Source organism: Salmo trutta, chromosome 25 (genome assembly GCF_901001165.1).
Source record: "Salmo trutta chromosome 25, fSalTru1.1, whole genome shotgun sequence".
Taxonomy (NCBI): Eukaryota; Metazoa; Chordata; class Actinopteri; order Salmoniformes; family Salmonidae; genus Salmo; species Salmo trutta.
This window is the reverse complement of record NC_042981.1, coordinates 34,922,426-34,938,833: the sequence shown is the minus strand read 5'-3', so window position 1 is coordinate 34,938,833 and position 16,408 is coordinate 34,922,426. Positions and strand designations below refer to the sequence as shown.

At 40.9% G+C, this 16,408-nt stretch overlaps 2 protein-coding genes across 4 annotated transcripts in view; one reads left to right on the top strand and one right to left on the bottom strand.

Annotated features, from left to right (window-relative positions):
* Positions 1-203: 203 nt before the first annotated feature.
* Positions 204-4,193, bottom strand: adi1 (acireductone dioxygenase 1). Of its 2 annotated transcripts, none has more exons than XM_029713823.1 (4): positions 3,790-4,193; positions 3,101-3,220; positions 2,856-2,933; positions 204-476 (listed from the first exon to the last, which is right to left on the bottom strand). In XM_029713823.1, the coding sequence occupies exons 1-4, from the start codon at positions 3,913-3,915 to the stop codon at positions 360-362; spliced, it is 441 nt and encodes a 146-aa protein (XP_029569683.1). In that variant the 5' UTR covers positions 3,916-4,193; the 3' UTR covers positions 204-359. The 2 variants fall into 2 exon arrangements, with proteins under 2 accessions (XP_029569683.1, XP_029569682.1); XM_029713822.1 differs by having other exon boundaries at positions 2,754-2,933; positions 3,790-4,192.
* An 8,024-nt stretch (positions 4,194-12,217) lies between these two features.
* LOC115162482 (filamin-A-interacting protein 1) overlaps positions 12,218-16,408 on the top strand; it is a 35,407-nt gene continuing 31,216 nt past the window's right edge. The window contains exon 1 of one of the 2 annotated variants that reach the window (XM_029713817.1): positions 12,218-12,494. The gene's annotated coding sequence lies outside the window, so the exon portion shown is untranslated. Of the gene's footprint in view, positions 12,503-16,408 lie in introns of both variants that reach the window. The other variant, XM_029713818.1, reaches the window with a different exon arrangement.

The window sequence follows — 16,408 nt, the reverse complement described above, 5'->3', positions numbered from 1 at the left end:
CAGACTTGTGACAATCAATTACTTTAGAAGAATGAAAAGTTGACAACTGAGTGATTTAATGTGATAGCTTACTGGCATTTTAGCTCACTGTAGGTAACAAACAGTTTACTAGACTTGATTCTCACTGATGTAGTTACAAAAATAGAATGCGACCTTGAGTGGAGCAATACATTTTACAATATAAAGACAAAAATCATGGAAAGTGGTGTGTTAATTAGTTTAATTGCTTACAATGTAGGCACTGCATGGGTTTAAATACCTGATAATACAAAAGCCTGTCATGAGTCTGATTATCCAACTCCACTAAATCGTGTAATTCTATGGACACTCCATCCATCCAGTACCACCTGTTGCTCGTCTTAAGCACATTGGAGAGCGCTCACATACTTCTGGCGAATATCAAACTCATCTGCTGGACGATTGTAGGCTTTCCATACAGGCTCCCCCACGAACAGTCTCATGGCTTGAGTGTAGTTCTGTAAAATGCATGAGGAAAAACGATCAACATTTTATTTGAAATGTAAAAATCTTACTTTTGACTTGGACATGCAGTATGGCTCTAGACATTCTCATATTTACATAGGTCAACTGCTGGCAGTGTGTGCATATCCTATCCTAACCACATGACCTGACGGAAGACATTGAGGGAGTTCAATTAAGCTGAGCCACGGTGCACCGGTCTACAATGCCTTCAGAAAGTATACACACCCCTCAACATTTTCCAGAGATTGTCACTGGCCTACACACAATACCCCACAATGTAAATTCCATTGTTTTTAGAATTTACAAATTAATTAAACAAAAAGCTTGAGTCTAAGTATTCAACCCCTTTTATGGCAAGCCTAAATAAAGTTAAGCAGTAAAAATGTGCATAAGTCAGAAGTTGCATGGACTCACTGTGTGCAATAGTGTTTAATGTGATTTTTCAATGACTACCTCATCTCTGTACCCATACATACAATTATCTGTAAGGTCGAGCTGTGAATTTCAAAACAGATTCACCATAAGACTAGGGAGGTGTTCCAATGCCTCGCAAAGGGCACCTATTGGTAGATGGGTAAAAAAAAAAGCAGACATTAAATATCCCTTTGAGCATGGTGAAGTTATTACATTTTGGATGGTGTATCAATACACCAAGTCACCACAAAGATACAGGCGTCCTTCCTAACTCAGTTGCCAGAGAGGAAGGAAACCGCTCAGGGATTTCATCATGAGGCCAATGGTGACTTTAAAACAGTTACAGAGTTTAATGGCTGTGATAAGAGAACTGAGGATGGATCAACAACATATTATAGTTACTCCACAATACTAACCTAAATGACAGTGAAAAGGAGGAAGGAAACCTGTAAGGAATAAAAATATTTGTTTGCAATAAGGCACTAAATAAAAACTGCTAAAAATGTGGCAAAGAAATTAATGCTTTGTATTCTGGACAAAGTTATGTTTGGGGCAAATCCAACATTACTAAGTACCACTTCACATTTTCAAACATGGTGGTGGCTGCATCGTGTTATGGGTATGCTTGTCATGGGCAAGGACTAGGGAGTTTTTTAGGATACAAAGAAATGGAAGAGCTAAGCACAGGCAAAATCCTAGAGGAAAACCTGGTTGAGTCTGCTTTCCAACAGACACTGGGAGACAAACTCACCTTTCAGCAGGACAATAACCTAAAACACAAGGCCAAATCAACACTGGAGTTGCTTACCAAGACGACATTGAATTTTCCTGCTACAAATTTGACTTAAATAGGCTTGGAAATCTATGGCAAGACTTGAAAATGGATGTCTAGCAAGGATCAACAACCAACTTGGCAGAGCTTGAATAATTTTTTAAAGAATAACGTACAAATATTGTACAATCCAGGTGTGCAAAGCTCTTAGACTTACCCAGAAAGACTCTCAGCTGTAATTGCTGCCAAAGGTGATTCTAACATTTATTGAATACTTATGTAAATGAGATATTTCTGTATTTCATTAAAGAAATGTGCAAATATTTCTTAAAACATGTTTGCAATTTGTCATTATGGGGTATGTGTAGATGGGTGAGAAAAATAAATATATTTCATCCATTTGGAATTCAAGCAGTAACAAAAACAAGTCAAGGGGGTACGAATGCTTTCTGAAGGCACTGTATGGCCAGTGATATCAACGGGAAAAAGCAGAGGGAGCCACCCATCCCATGAGAGTGAATGTCATTCCAGTGCACTGCACTGCTTGCTATAAATTCTATCAGATGGTGTTTGCATGTTTAGGTAAAAAGACAAATAATGTCCTGTTTGGAACACTGGGCGGATTCGATTATGCTGAGTATCGGTCTGTGGCCCGTGACGTGAAAAAGCAAAAGCGGTGAGGGAGGAGGGCCCTACTCAATTGGAACAGTAATCTGCGCCGCTCGGTCATGTTGTCAACAAGGCAGCATGGTGCTTCATTCAGAAACATACATCTTTTCTCCCATCAAATATAGGTTCAAGTTTTCATTAGGAAGGTAGATATCGCGTTTTTATCAAAAGCAATCACTTTTGCATGTGAAAACAGATTCCTACTCATTACTCCACGTACTTAACCTACGTCACTTAACCATCGGCCACGAGCGGGGCACCTGGCTCACGCCTGGGAGGAAGCCTGGTTCCAAAACTAATGCAATCGCTTTTCACCTTCTATCAGGGCAACCCGGGCCAGATAATCGAATCCCCTCCATGTTGGACAGTTTTACTGTACGTGTTGTAGACAGCCAAATTACAAATGGAGCCATACGGTCTCAGTCAGAGTGAATCTGTGGTAGATGCCTGCAGGCAGAGTGATCAGGTCTCCCTTGGTCATAGCGATGCGGATCCAGCGGTCCTCCCTGTCCCTCACGTCAAAATAGGCCCTGCCATCCAGGATGTAGCGGATCTCATCATCCAGGTGGAGGTGCTCCTCAAAAAACATCTTCAGCTTGGGACAAGAGTACACAAACGGCAGGACACTTTTAATTAATGTGCTTTTATAAAGTGTATCATTATAACAAGTCTAATATTGGCATACAGAATAACAAGTGAAACAATTGTAATCTGACTCTGAGCTCCCTCAAATGTGTTCTTGTCACTGTACGCAGGTATTACCTTGTCCTCGTAGTTAGGTAGTTTGTCCTTGTCGATAGTGATGATGTCGGAGTAGGAGTAGCCTCTGTCTTTACGGATCTTTTCCAGCGCAGGGTCTGTTTCATAAATATCAGCATCTAACTGGAAGACATGGACAGTACAGAATCAACCAGTCTGTCTCTAGTCTCATAAAATGTTATGAATTTCAAAACTTTTATTTTATGAATTCCATTTTTTTGTGGCTAACATTAGCTAGGCTACGAGTTAGGTTAAATGGTTAAGGTTAGCTTACATGCTAAGTAGTTGCAAATTAGCTAAAATGCTAAAGCTGTCAGTGATGAGATTCGAACACGCAACCTTTGGATTGCTAGATGTTCGCGTTATAAGCCAACCCATCCACCTTATTTTCATTTTGGCCGAAGTAACCCGTTTTATGTAACTATACCAAACGTAAAATATACTAATTTGAACATCCCGGAATAACTTTTACTATGTTACGTCTAGTCTATGAGACCAGGCTGGCGACAGACGCTACTGTTATGCAATCCAATTTAGCCAGTCACATGTATTTGTGTACAATTGCATTCACAGACGTGTATGCCAGTAAATAACGAAGTAGATAACGTAGCCAGCTAAACGTTGACAACTTTTTCTTGATAGCTGAAGTTATCAAGTTGTTATCCCGCCTTGCTCGCTAGTTAGCTAACTACCTTCCAGTAGAAAACCCCAATATTTTCTAACTCCTTCAAAGACACAGGTTCGTTTGGGTTTAGTTTATGTGGCATCCTATGATCTTCGTCAGAATCGTCCATGAACCAAGCCTCAATCGACGTCATGGTATGGCACTGAATAAATGTTAAAACAAAGATAAATCTTCTTATTATTCGTGTTCTTCTATGATGTAATGGCGGTCCGTTAACGTTAAACTTTTAAACGCAAACGTTAAAGTTGCATTCTGCCACCTACTGTGCTGGAGTGTGTGGTCAATGACGGTTTACAACATTAGCTCCACATTTCTAAATCCTGCTACCTAACTCAGTACTTCTGAGAAAATAAAAATAAATACCCCTACTAGCTTCTAATAGATCCCATCCCTAAAGAAAACTGTGTAGGCAGCTAGCTAAGTAAGTAAGAACATGCACGTGATAAAAACACAAACGATGACGTTGCTTTGGTATGGTAATGAGGAAACGTTCAAAATAAAAGTCCGCATTTCAACTTATTGCAATGTCAATATCTAATTCAACATATGATTTCAGTAGTCTGTTAGAGCAGTGATTGAGGAGGGACAACCTGAGGGGTACTTCAACCAGCAACCCTTGACTTTGTTGTCAAAGATCCCTACTGTCAATTACCTCATCAGAACATTGGAACAAAAGTGGGAGCACTTGTATTGAATATCCCACTGAATATCCCATTACAAATAAATCAGTAGTTGACTACCATAAGAGGATGAATTCACTTAAAGGTCCAATGAGGCGGTTTTTTAAAAATCTCAATATCAAATCATTTCTGGGTAACAATTAAGTGCCTTATTGTGATTGTTTTCAATTAAAATTGTAAAAAAATATATATATATATATATATATATAAAGCTTCTTTGCAAAGAGCAATTTCTCAAGCAAGAATTTTGTCAGAACTGTCTGGGAGTGGTCAGAGTGTGGAGAGGAAAACTGAAAACAAGCTGTTATTGGCAGAGAGGTTTGGGACTCTCTTTCTTATTGGTCTATTAACCAATTTACGCATGGTTATGTCAACATTGAAAGACCAAAGCTCCATCCCACCGAAACAGGCTGAAATTTCAGGGTTGACACTAAAAAGGTATTGTCATAATTTTCACAATTTCACAGTATTATTTGTGTTTTACAGTATCATTGAGGCAGCAGGTAGCCTAGGGGTTAATAGTGTTTCGCCAGTAACAAAAATGTTGCTGGTTTGAATTCCTGAGCCAACTAGGTGAAAAATCTGTCGATGTGCGTTTAAAAAAGGCACTTAACCCTAATTGTTCTGGAAAAGAGTGTCTGCTAAATGACTCAAATGTAAATGTTATTCCAACCTCAGAGTGGAAATACACTGTATATATACACTAAACAAAAACATAAACACAACAATTTCAAAGATCTTACTAAGTTAGTTTATATAAGGAAATCAGTCGATTGATATAAATTAATTAGGTCCTAATCTATGGATTTCACATGACTGGGAATACACATATGCATATGTTGGTCACAGATACATTTAAAAAAAAAACAGTCAGTATCTGGTGTGACCACCATTTGCCTCATGCAGCGCGACACATCTCCTTCGTATAGAGTTGATTGTGGCCTGTGGAATGTTGCCTCACTCCCCTTCAATGGCTGTGCGATGTTGCTGGATATTGGCGGGATCTGGAACACGCTGTCGTACACGTCGACCCAGAGCATCCCAAACATGCTCAGTGGGTAACTGGTGAGTATGCGGGCCATGGAAGAACTGGGACATTTGCAGCTTTCAGGAATTGTCTACAGATCCTTGCGACAGGGGACTGTTCATAATCATGCTGAAACATGAGTTGATGGCGGCGGATGAATGGCATGACAATAGGCCTCAGGATGTTGTGACAGTACCTCTGTGCATTCAAATTGCCATCAATAAAAATGCAATATTCTTCGTTGTCTGTAGTTTATGCCTGCCCATACCATAACTCCACCGCCACCATAGGGCATTCTGTTCACAACGTTGAAATCAGCAAAAATGTGTCCACAAAATTAGAGAGAAATAAATTTTTTGGGCATATGGAACATTTCTGGGATATTTTATTTAAGCTCATTAAGCATGGACCCAACACTTTACATGTTAAGTTTATATTTTTGTTCAGTATATAAAACACAGGGAAATATATTTATTTAATGCACTGGGCCTTTAAATGGGTTTGATGAAACCAATACCTGGGTTTGATGATGAATTGTTGGCACATCTGGGGAGTTTAGTTATATTAAGATGTGTATATAACTCATTTGTTGGCAGTCAGTGCCTTCGAACAAACATTGTGGCTGGTGTAAAATATGCACCGTACTGTAGCCTAGTGGTGCGAGCAAGCTAGCGATGGGTGCATTTGCATGCCTGTTGTAGTTTCACTGTACTATCCACAGCTCCCCACAAGGTGGCAGGCATGTAGTTGACAAACACAACATTCCTGTCTTAATAATTATCTGTAGTTGAGGTGATAAAATAGTCGGGATTGTGTGATCCTGTGTTTTCTCATATCAGTGATATTTAAATAGGAATTTAGCTGTAGCATGAATCACATGAATTGAAAATGACTCCCTCTTTGTATGCATGCTTCTTGAAGATGCAACACATGAAATATTGACTACTGGATATATATGACAAACCCAACGCAACAGAACTGTTTTCTACCCGTGTCACCAAAATGTGGTTCTGGAGCAGTCACAGGTTCATTGCATTATACTAAGATATTGGATCAAACAAAGCTTCTGACGTCATTGAAGACGTACTTCTGATACTGTGGCACGCATTGGCACACTGCTTCGAAGTTAGCGATGCCTCAGAGTTTCGGTATCGCGCGTAACATCACTAGTAAATACTACAGTATACCTTGCTACAGTCCACAAAAACACTATAGTAAATACTACAGTATAATACCGTCCTTAAAACCACTGCCTTTAATACTACAATAATTACTATAGTATATATACACTACTCTTCTTTTACTACTTTATTTATACTATAGTAAACTAAATACTACAGTATACTACAAGTGAATACTACAATCAAGTCCGCAGAAACACAACAGTGGATACTATAGTATTCCTACCATAGTATACATTATAGTCTCTTTTAATGTCAGTAGCTTGAAGGTGACTTTGTTGACTTCTCACAAATAGTTCAAATGCAATGCAGTATATACTGTGTGCATAACGACAACAAATAGGCCTATAAGAATGACAGCTTTTTGGTCCTTTTTTATCTGATATCAATAAGAAAAAAAAAATGCATCATTATGTCAACTCTGTTGGTGGGATATTTGGTCGGTCGTCTTGTATTTGTTCGATGTGATTTATGTTCACACTGATTATCTGAGACATGTTAGTGTGAGAAAATGAGGGCTACTTTACGTTAGTAACCCACATTAATGTGAATCATATTAACCACAGTGCTGATTCTTTGAAATAAGACCACCATCTCAAGGGTAAATACAGACTGAAAAAATAACAAACCTCCTTCTTTCGACTGGAACTGACCACATGACCTCATCTGGGTGTGGGAAATATGACATTCAATCAAAATATACTTATGATGCCCTCAGCTTGGATAGATCTACTCCATGATACCACATGTTCATATGGGATGACATAATGTGTAGAACAGAAAGAGTCTGTCAAACAACTGTGCTCTGCGTCTCACAATGATTCGCTTTGAGTGACACAGGACAACAGAGGCAAGACAGCAGAGTGTATTAACCCTTGGATTATCTGTATTTTTAGGTATCAAGAGCTGCAATGAACTTGATGTCAAAAACAAAACGGGTCAAGACCAAGTAAGAGCACTATGTTGCCACCTGAGAGCATCTCGACAATACAGCGCCTTCGGAAAATATTCAGACCCCTTTCTTTTTTACATTTTGTTACGTTACAGCCTTATTCTACAAAAGGATTACATTGTTTTTCCCCCATTAATCTACACACATTACCCCTTAATAATGACAAAGCAAAAACAGGTTTTTAGATATTGTAGCAAATGTATTAAACATTTTTTTTAAATGAAATATCACATTTACTTAAGTATTCATACCCTTTACTCAGTACTTTGTTGAAGCACCTTTGGCAGCGATTACAGTCTCGAGTCTTCTTGGGTATGACACTACAAGCTTGGCGCACCTGTAGTTGGGGAGTTTTTCCCATTCTTCTCTGCAGATCCTCTCAGGCTCTGTCAAGTTGAATGGGGAGCGTCGCTGCACAGCTATTTTCAGGTCTCTCCAGAGATGTTCAATTGGGTTCAAGTCCGGGCTCTGGCTGGACAGAGTGGCCCAGAGTGCGGGCTCTCAAGGACAGAGTGGCCCAGAGTGGCCCAGCGACTTGTCCCGAAGCCACTCCTGCGTTGTCTTGGCTGTGTGCTTAGAGTCGTTGTCCTGTTGGAAGGTGAACTGTTGCACCAGCCTGACTTCCTGAGCACTCTGGAGCAGGTCTTCATCAAGGATCTCTCTGTACTTTATCACTCCATCTATCACTCCAGTGTTAATTGCTAAATTGTAATTATTTCGCCACTATGGCCTATTTATTGCCTTACCTCCCTAATCTTACTACATTTTCACACACTGTATATAGATTTTTCTAGTGTGTTATTGACTGTACGTTTGTTTATCCCATGTATAAATCTGTGATGTTTGTGTCGCACTGCTTTGCTTTTATCTTGGCCAGGTCGCAGTTGTAAATGAGAACTTGTTCTCAACTGACCTACCTGGTTAAATAAAGGTGAAATAAAATAAATAAATAAAACTTTGCTCTTTCCCTCGATCCGGACTAGTCTCCCAGTCCCTGCCGCTGAAAGATCCCGACAGCATGATGCTCCCACCACCATGGGATGGTGCCAGGTTTTCACTCAATGTGGCGCTTGGCATTCAGGCCAAATAATTCAATCTTGGTTTCATCAGACCAGAAAATATTGATTCTAATGGTCTGAGAGTCTTTAGGTGCCTTTTGGCAAACTCCAACCTGGCTGTCATGTGCCTTTTACTGAGGAGTGGCTTCTACCATAAAGACCTGATTGGTGGAGTGCTGCAGAGATGGTTGTCCTTCTGGAAGGTTTTCCCATCTCCACAGAGGAACTCTGTCAGGTCTTTCTCCCCCGATTGCTCAGTTTGGCTGGGCGGCCAGCTCTAAGAAGAGTATTGGTGGTTCCAAACTTCTTCCATTTAAGAATGATGGAGGCCACTGTGTTCTTGGAGACCTTCAGTTCTGCATAAATGTTTTGATACCCTTCCCCAGATCTGTGCCTCGACACAATCCTTTCTTGGAGCTCTGTGGACAATTCCTTCGACCTCATGGCTTGGTTTTTGTTCTGACATGCACTCTGAACTGTGGGACCTTATATAGACAGGTGTGTGCCTTTCCAAATCATGTCCAATCAATTGAATTTACCACAGGTAGACTCCAATCAAGTTGTAGAAACATCTCAAGGGTGTTCAATGGAAACAAGACGCACCTGAGCTCAATTTCAAGTCTCATAGCAAAGGGTCTGAGTTCTTATGTAAATAAGGTATTTCTGTTTGGGTTATCATGTGTGGATTGATGAGGGAACAATGTATTGAATCCATTTTAGAATAAGGCTGTAATGTAAAAAAATGTGGAAATAGGGAAGGGGTCTGATTACTTTCCGAATGCACTGTATAAGCACCATGCAGTGGGTTTCTCTCTCTCTCGCTCTCTTTCTCTGTGTGTGTGTGTGTGCTTGTTCTTAGATTGTGCTAAGCATTACATCAGCACACTACACCCACACAAGTGACGGATATGTGTGAACAGAAGTGTTTTTGAGGAGAATCAGTGGCCTAACACAGCACAGGAAAAAGTACAGGATTGGATGGCGATTCCTGTGAAATAATTCTGAAGTAACTGTTCTGTTTTTGTTTTTGTTTCTGCTTAGTGATTAGACAACATTGAGAAATGTACATCACACTGTTGTTATGTCCTCATTGGACTCTTTACCTCTCACCCATTGTAGGCTGTGCTCCAGATCCCACATTTCACATGTCCAACAGCAGTAGAACACCCACCTTGACCTCACAACGATGCCAACCATGCCCATTGATACTGTAAACAATATACTGTACAACACATTTAACTCAGCAAGCTAATTTAGTTTATTTTTATGTAAGCGGTCTGGGCTGTAAGCTGTCTAACTGCCAAAGTCCTGAAGAGCCTGGCAGCCCCAGCCCTCGCAAGCTCAGCAACTGGCAGTGTCTTGGACTGCCTCTGGGGTGGGTTGGGGTGGCTGGCCGTGCTGGATTTTCCCAGCATGGGAGAGAGAAAAGTGGCATGTCACTTGGCACAAACTGGTTGAATCAATGTTGCTCAAAGTAATTTGAATATTGTGTCCATGGGAACCAGGGCTATCATTCATTTTGATCTACGGTGTCCACAGATGTATAAGTGAAAATGTCGGTCGGAACCGGTACCAGAACTACGCAGATCCCCTAAACAGGTTTTTACTCCTGAAATTTATGCTTGTCATAACAAAGGGGTAGAATGCTTATTGACTCAAGACATTTCAGCTTTCCATTTTTATATTAATTTGTAAAAATTCTGAAAAACATAATTCCACTTTGACATTATGGGGTATTGTATTTAGGCCAGTGACAAAACAAATCACAATTGAATCCTTTTTAAATTCAGGCTGTAACACAACAAAATTATGAAAAAGTCAAGGGGTGTGAATACATTCTGAAGGCACTGTATTCAACCTTAAAATGAGTAACACATCCATGGCCACATTTTGAGATTACTGTTACTATAAATGTCTTCTTATGTAATGATAGAAAGCTTGCATGTTCAAGATAGCATGCAAAGGTTGCAGGTCTGTGGAGATCTTCACCATTGTTATAATAATATGGCCAAAATCTCTAACAGCATTGATCACTTGCACTACAGTATGTACTTCTAATGTAATCTCAACTGCAATCCAAGTAATTTTGGTTGTGATATTAGATGAAGCACAGTGACAACACATGAAGTTGTTGTATAAATACTAAATATCTCACATTGTATTCCCATTTTAACGTTGGACTTGATTCCATCAGATTCACGCTTGCCGATTCACGCTTGTCGATTCACGCTTGTTTTGCGGGTGTCTGAGATGGACCTGCGTTAGAGCTGTCAAATCCACAAGCGGCTCCCAGCATTATACTTAAAGCAAACATTGCCATTGGCTGCACAGAGTTGCATTAAGACAAATCAGCCTTGTTCGAACACTGAAATGTGAGATGTAATCTACACCTCGATTATTTCTATTTATAAACTGGGTGGTTCGAGCCCTGAATGGTGATTGGCTGACAGCTGTGGTTTATCAGACCGTATACCACAGATATGACAAAAAAAAATGTTTTACTGCCCTAATTATGTTGGTAACCAGTTTATAATAGCAATAGGCACCTCTAGGGCTTGTGGTATATGGCCAATATACCACGGCTAAGGGCTGTGTCCAAGCACTCCGTGATGCGTCTTGCCTAAGAACAGCTCTTAGCCGTGGTATATTGGCCATATACCACACCTCCTCATGCCTTATTTCTATTTAGTCTACACATTCTCATTCTGAACTTCTCACAAAAGTGAGACGGGTGTGACTTTGTGACAATGACCACACGAGCAGCCTCTGATTTGACAGCTCTACCTCAGACACCACCAAAGCACCAGCTATGCGGGTGTCGGCTATTGCCGGTTAACGTGTGATCTGATCTAGGCCTTTTCTGTGCTTTTAAATGGTTGATGACAACTAAACCAAAAATCGAATATTTTTTGTTGGAATTTGGTTGTGCTTTTAGTTGTAACACATTAGGAATTCAACAAACTTCTGGCTGTCTTTTTGAGTGTGTGAATAAAGGTTGAAATGTCATTGATCAACGTCTCAACCAAATATTACCCACATTTCCATGTTGAAATGACGTGGTGTGCCCAGTGCTCAGCTGTCAAGAGTGGAGAGGGGAGCCAGGGAGCCAGGGAGCCAGCTAGCCAGGCAGCGAGCCTCCAAACAAACGCCTTCAACTGCTAACAACTCCTAGTGACTGCAGCAGAGTAGTTAAATATACACCCATGCTTTAGCCTCCGTCTACACACCGAAAGACTGGGGACAAAGGAAGAGTAAATGAAAAGACCTGGACATGTGACAAAGGACATCATACTGCTGCACCTCTCTCTCCCTGCTGAGCAATGGCTCCTTTCAAACACAGACTTCCTCACCCTTACTCCCTTCCATTCTCTCTCTGTCACAAGCACTCCCTCACTGACTCCTCAAAGAGTGTATTTCCTTGGCTGACTTACAGAGAAAGAGAAAGGGGAGAGAGAGAGAGAGAGAGAGAGAGAGAGAGAGAGAGAGAGAGGGGAGAGTGTAAAGAGAATGTGTGTATGAGAGAGGGGAGTAGGGAGAGTGGATAAGCGAGTAGAGCGAGAGAGAGACCCAGATCTCTTTGCTGTAGCATTTTCTTCTTGACCTGGAATCCTAGAGGAGGAGAAATGAGAGAGCAGAGCTGGTCCGTTGTGATGGTATTCACTCTGTAACAAGGCAGATGAGCAGGAGTAGTAGTGAGAAGAGGAATAAGAAGAGGTCGTCAGAGGACATTCACATACGGAAGGACAGACTGAGTCTCCTGTAGGATTACCTTCAGCACCACTCCAAACCTAACCCTGGGGACCAGAAAGAACAGGTCAGAAAGTACGGGTAACTGTCTTCTACATAGTGCGCATTAAGTAGTGAAAGCATGCGTCTCTCCTCTCTAAACAGTTAATCCATTTGCCCGTGCCGTGGCAGGAGCTAAGCTTATCAGCTGAAATGCTCTAGTATTCTGAGTTTGAAATGCAGAGAAGACTATTACTGTTGCTGGACTTTGCCAGTGCTGTTCTCCACTGGTATACTGTAGGTTAGGGAGTAATGTGTGTCGGAATACCATCTATTTCAATGGAAATGGCTGCCTGCTTTGTGCAGTATGAGTGGGTTAAAATCCATGGTGTCCACATGAATTAAAACACATTGAGTTGATGACATGTTTTTTAAGAGAGTAAAGGTATTTTGACTGTTCTCAGGAGGTAGAATGGTCATTAGCAAGAAGCTAGACACGGGTCTAGCGAGTCATTAATCTAGCATTTCCTATAAATCACTACTTATTCCTCTGTCATTGTTATGTAAAAGCAGTGTGAGAAACCCTTCTAGCATTTAACTAGTGAGAAGAACTTTCTGAGGACTTCAAGCTGACAACGTAATCCAGACAAATGATGTTCTCCTGAGATATTTAAGCTGGAAGATAAGGAACAGCTAATCCAGATTCCTCTGTTTACATTTGGAATAGATCTCTTCCCTGAACCTTGTATAGGGGGTCTCAACTTTCTACCTGGTTATTAATTAATTTGAATGGTGTTCAATTATTTCATTTATCACCATGCCATAAATCACAGAACAGTCATGTACATTTGGTTCTCATGAACTGTAATCCATTTGTCAAGGCATACATCACACTGTCTAGCTGGGCCAAAACGAAATCTGCAACATATCTCTCTTTTAAAGGGTTAAAGGGAGTGCAGTACAGGCATACTTTAGGTTAACTGTCATTCATCTCCTCAGCACCTATCTGTCTCTGTCGTGCTCCTAATCCAGACCAGCTCTGGGAGAGATAGTAGAGATACTTGTGTTTTTCCCACTCGAGCTGATGTGGTCCTCCAGCACTTAATGATATCATGGTTGATACATGGAGGAGGGGAGAGCGAGATATCCGCCATGAACATTTTTGGCACTTTGTCCAGGTCAGGGATAAGGAGATCCTTTCCAAATGTTTGTGTCAGTAGTTTACTTTACACATGTGAGCGTTTTGCTTCCAGGGGTCACCACAGTTCATTCACATACCTGTGAGAATCAGACACAGTGTCACATCCTGACCAGTTTAGGGGTTATTTTGTTATTGTAGTTTGGTCAGGACGTGGCAGAGGGTATTTGTTTTATGTGGTGCGGGGTGGTTGTGTGTTTAGTGGTGTATTTGATTTATTATTCTGGGTTTTGGGCACTGGTCTATGTTAATGTATTTCTATGTTTAGTCTAGTTCTTTATATTTCTATGTTTAGTTTACTGGGGATTGGACTCTCAATTGGAGGCAGGTGTTTTCTAGTTGCCTCTGAGAGTCCTATATATAGGTGTGTGTTTGTTTTAGTGTTTTGTGGGAGATTGTGCTATGTATAGCTCTGTGCCTTACCGGCCTGTTATTTGTCGTTGTGTTTTTTTTTGTGTACGTATTTATTTTGGTTTACCGTCTTTGTCCGTTTAAATAAAAGAAGATGAGTGCACATTTCCCCGCTGCGTCTTGGTCCACTTTACCCTACGACAACCGTGACACACAGTATTAAAACTGGTCCTGTGTTTTACAATGTTTGAAGAGATATTAAGTCAGACAGACCAAGCTAAATCATACAAGTGCCACAGGTGCAGAGAGGGCACTAGCTTACTCAAACTGCTTCCCTTTCCACTGAGTTTGCCGTTGTCACAGAGCATCTCACGTCACTAAATAATTATGATATTGCATCACTTCCTTCTGATCATTGAGATGACAAGGACATGGCTAAGCTGTGAGGTAATGTAGCTCTATCAGCAGTGGAAGACAACACAGCACAATAGTGAATGTACATCCAGTACTGTTACTGTAGGATACATCATGCACTAGGCTTTGGAATGTCTAGATTGTTGGATAGAACGTATCCAATATTCTAGTTATAGAGAGTGCATAAGGGGTGGTTATATCCCCTGGGCATGTGTCCACTGTCCAGTGCACTGCCATCAGCACCAGACCTGGGATAACTACAGTTTTAACTACGCTTTGGGGAAAGTAACTATTCCAGGGGAATAAATAGTTACTTTGGAGGTGACTACAACTATTTGAATACAGATCCCAAAAAGTACTACTTTTTAAAACTATTTGAATACAGATCTCAGAAAGTGACTACTTTTCGAAACTATTTTAATGCAGATCCGAGAAAGCAACTACTTAAAAACCATTTTTGAATACAGATCTCAGGAAGTGGATACCTTTCTGAAACTATGAGATGGGCCGCTTTCAACCAATGGCAGGGCTGTATCTGGAACTGCATGTTGAAGATAGAAATAGAATGAATAGAGCACACACAATCTCCTGCACTATTCCAATCTATCTCACAGTCATATTTGAAGAGTTTTGTTCCAAAATGCTATATACCCTCTGTGACTTCTAGGAAGATTTTAACCCACTCATCCCCAAAAATTCTCCAAGTTTTCACCATCATTGTAAAGTTTGTTGCTTTGACGAAGTTATTTCTGAAGATAATTATTTATTTCAGGTGATTAGTGATTAATTTACAAGTCAACCCTGTTATGTGAACTGAACTCTCGTTTTAATATGGTGAAACTATTCCTTAAAAAAAAAATCCAACACACCTCTGGAATGCATTTTAAGGCTTTACATGCATTTTAGCAAAGATGCAAATGTACAGTATCTACATGTATTTGAAATACATTTTTTGCCATTGATATTGAAAAAATATATAAATGCAACATGCAACAATTTCAAGTTTTTACTGAGTTAAAGTTCATATGAGGAAATCAGTAAATTGCAATTAATTCATTAGGCCCTAATCTATGGATTTCACATGACTGGGAAAAGAGATATGCATCTGTGTATCAGAAAACCAGTCAGTATCTGGTGTGACCACCATTTGCCTCATGCAGCGTGACACATCTCCTACGCGTAGAGTTGATCAGGCTGTTGATTGTGAACTGTGGAATGTTGTCCCACTCCTCTTCAATGGCTGTGGGAAGTTGCTGGATATTGGCGGGAACTGGAACATGCTGTCGTACATGTCGATCCAGAGCATCCCAAACATGGGTGACATGTCTGGTGAGTATGCAGGCCATGGAAGAACTGGGACATTTTCAGCTTCCAGGAATTGTGTACAGATCCTTGCGATATGGGGCTGTGCATTATCATGCTGAAACACGAGGTGATGGCAGCGGATGAATGGCGCGACAATAGGCCTCAGGATCTCGTCATGGTATCTCTGCGGATTCAAATTGCCATCGATAAAATGCAATTGTGTTCATTGCCCATAGTTTATACCTGCCCATACCATAACACCATCGTCACCATGGTGGCACTCTGTTCACAACATTGACATCAGCAAACCGTTCGCCCACACGACGCCATACACGCTGTCTGCCATCTGCCCGGTACAGTTGAAACTGGGATTCATCCGTGAAGAGCACACTGCTCCAGCGTGCCAGTGGCCATCGAAGGTGAACATTTGACCACTGAAGTCAGTTACGACACCGAACTGCAGTCAGGTCAAGACCCTGGTGTGTAAGACTAGCACGCAGATGTACTTCCCTGAGATGGTTTCTGACAGTTTCTGCAGACAGTTTTTGGTTGTGCAAACCCACAGTTTCATCAGCTGTCCGGGTGACTTGTTTCAGGTGTTCCCGCAGGTGATTAAGCCGGATGTGGAAGACCTGGGCTGGCGTGGTTATATGGGGTCTGCGGATGTGAGGCCAATTGGACGTACTGCCAAATTCTCTAAAACAACGTTGGCGGTGGCTTATGGTAGAGAAATT

Excerpts from the sequence above, each read along its gene's own strand:
- adi1 (XM_029713822.1), bottom strand. The coding sequence starts at position 3,915 with ATGACGTCGATTGAGGCTTGGTTCATGGACGATTCTGACGAAGATCAT. Across the intron at positions 2,934-3,100 it reads TACCTAACTACGAGGACAAG|CTGAAGATGTTTTTTGAGGA; the intron begins GTAATACCTGCG and ends TCTTGTCCCAAG. Across the intron at positions 477-2,753 it reads GATTCACTCTGACTGAGACC|AACTACACTCAAGCCATGAG; the intron begins GTATGGCTCCAT and ends TGCATTTTACAG.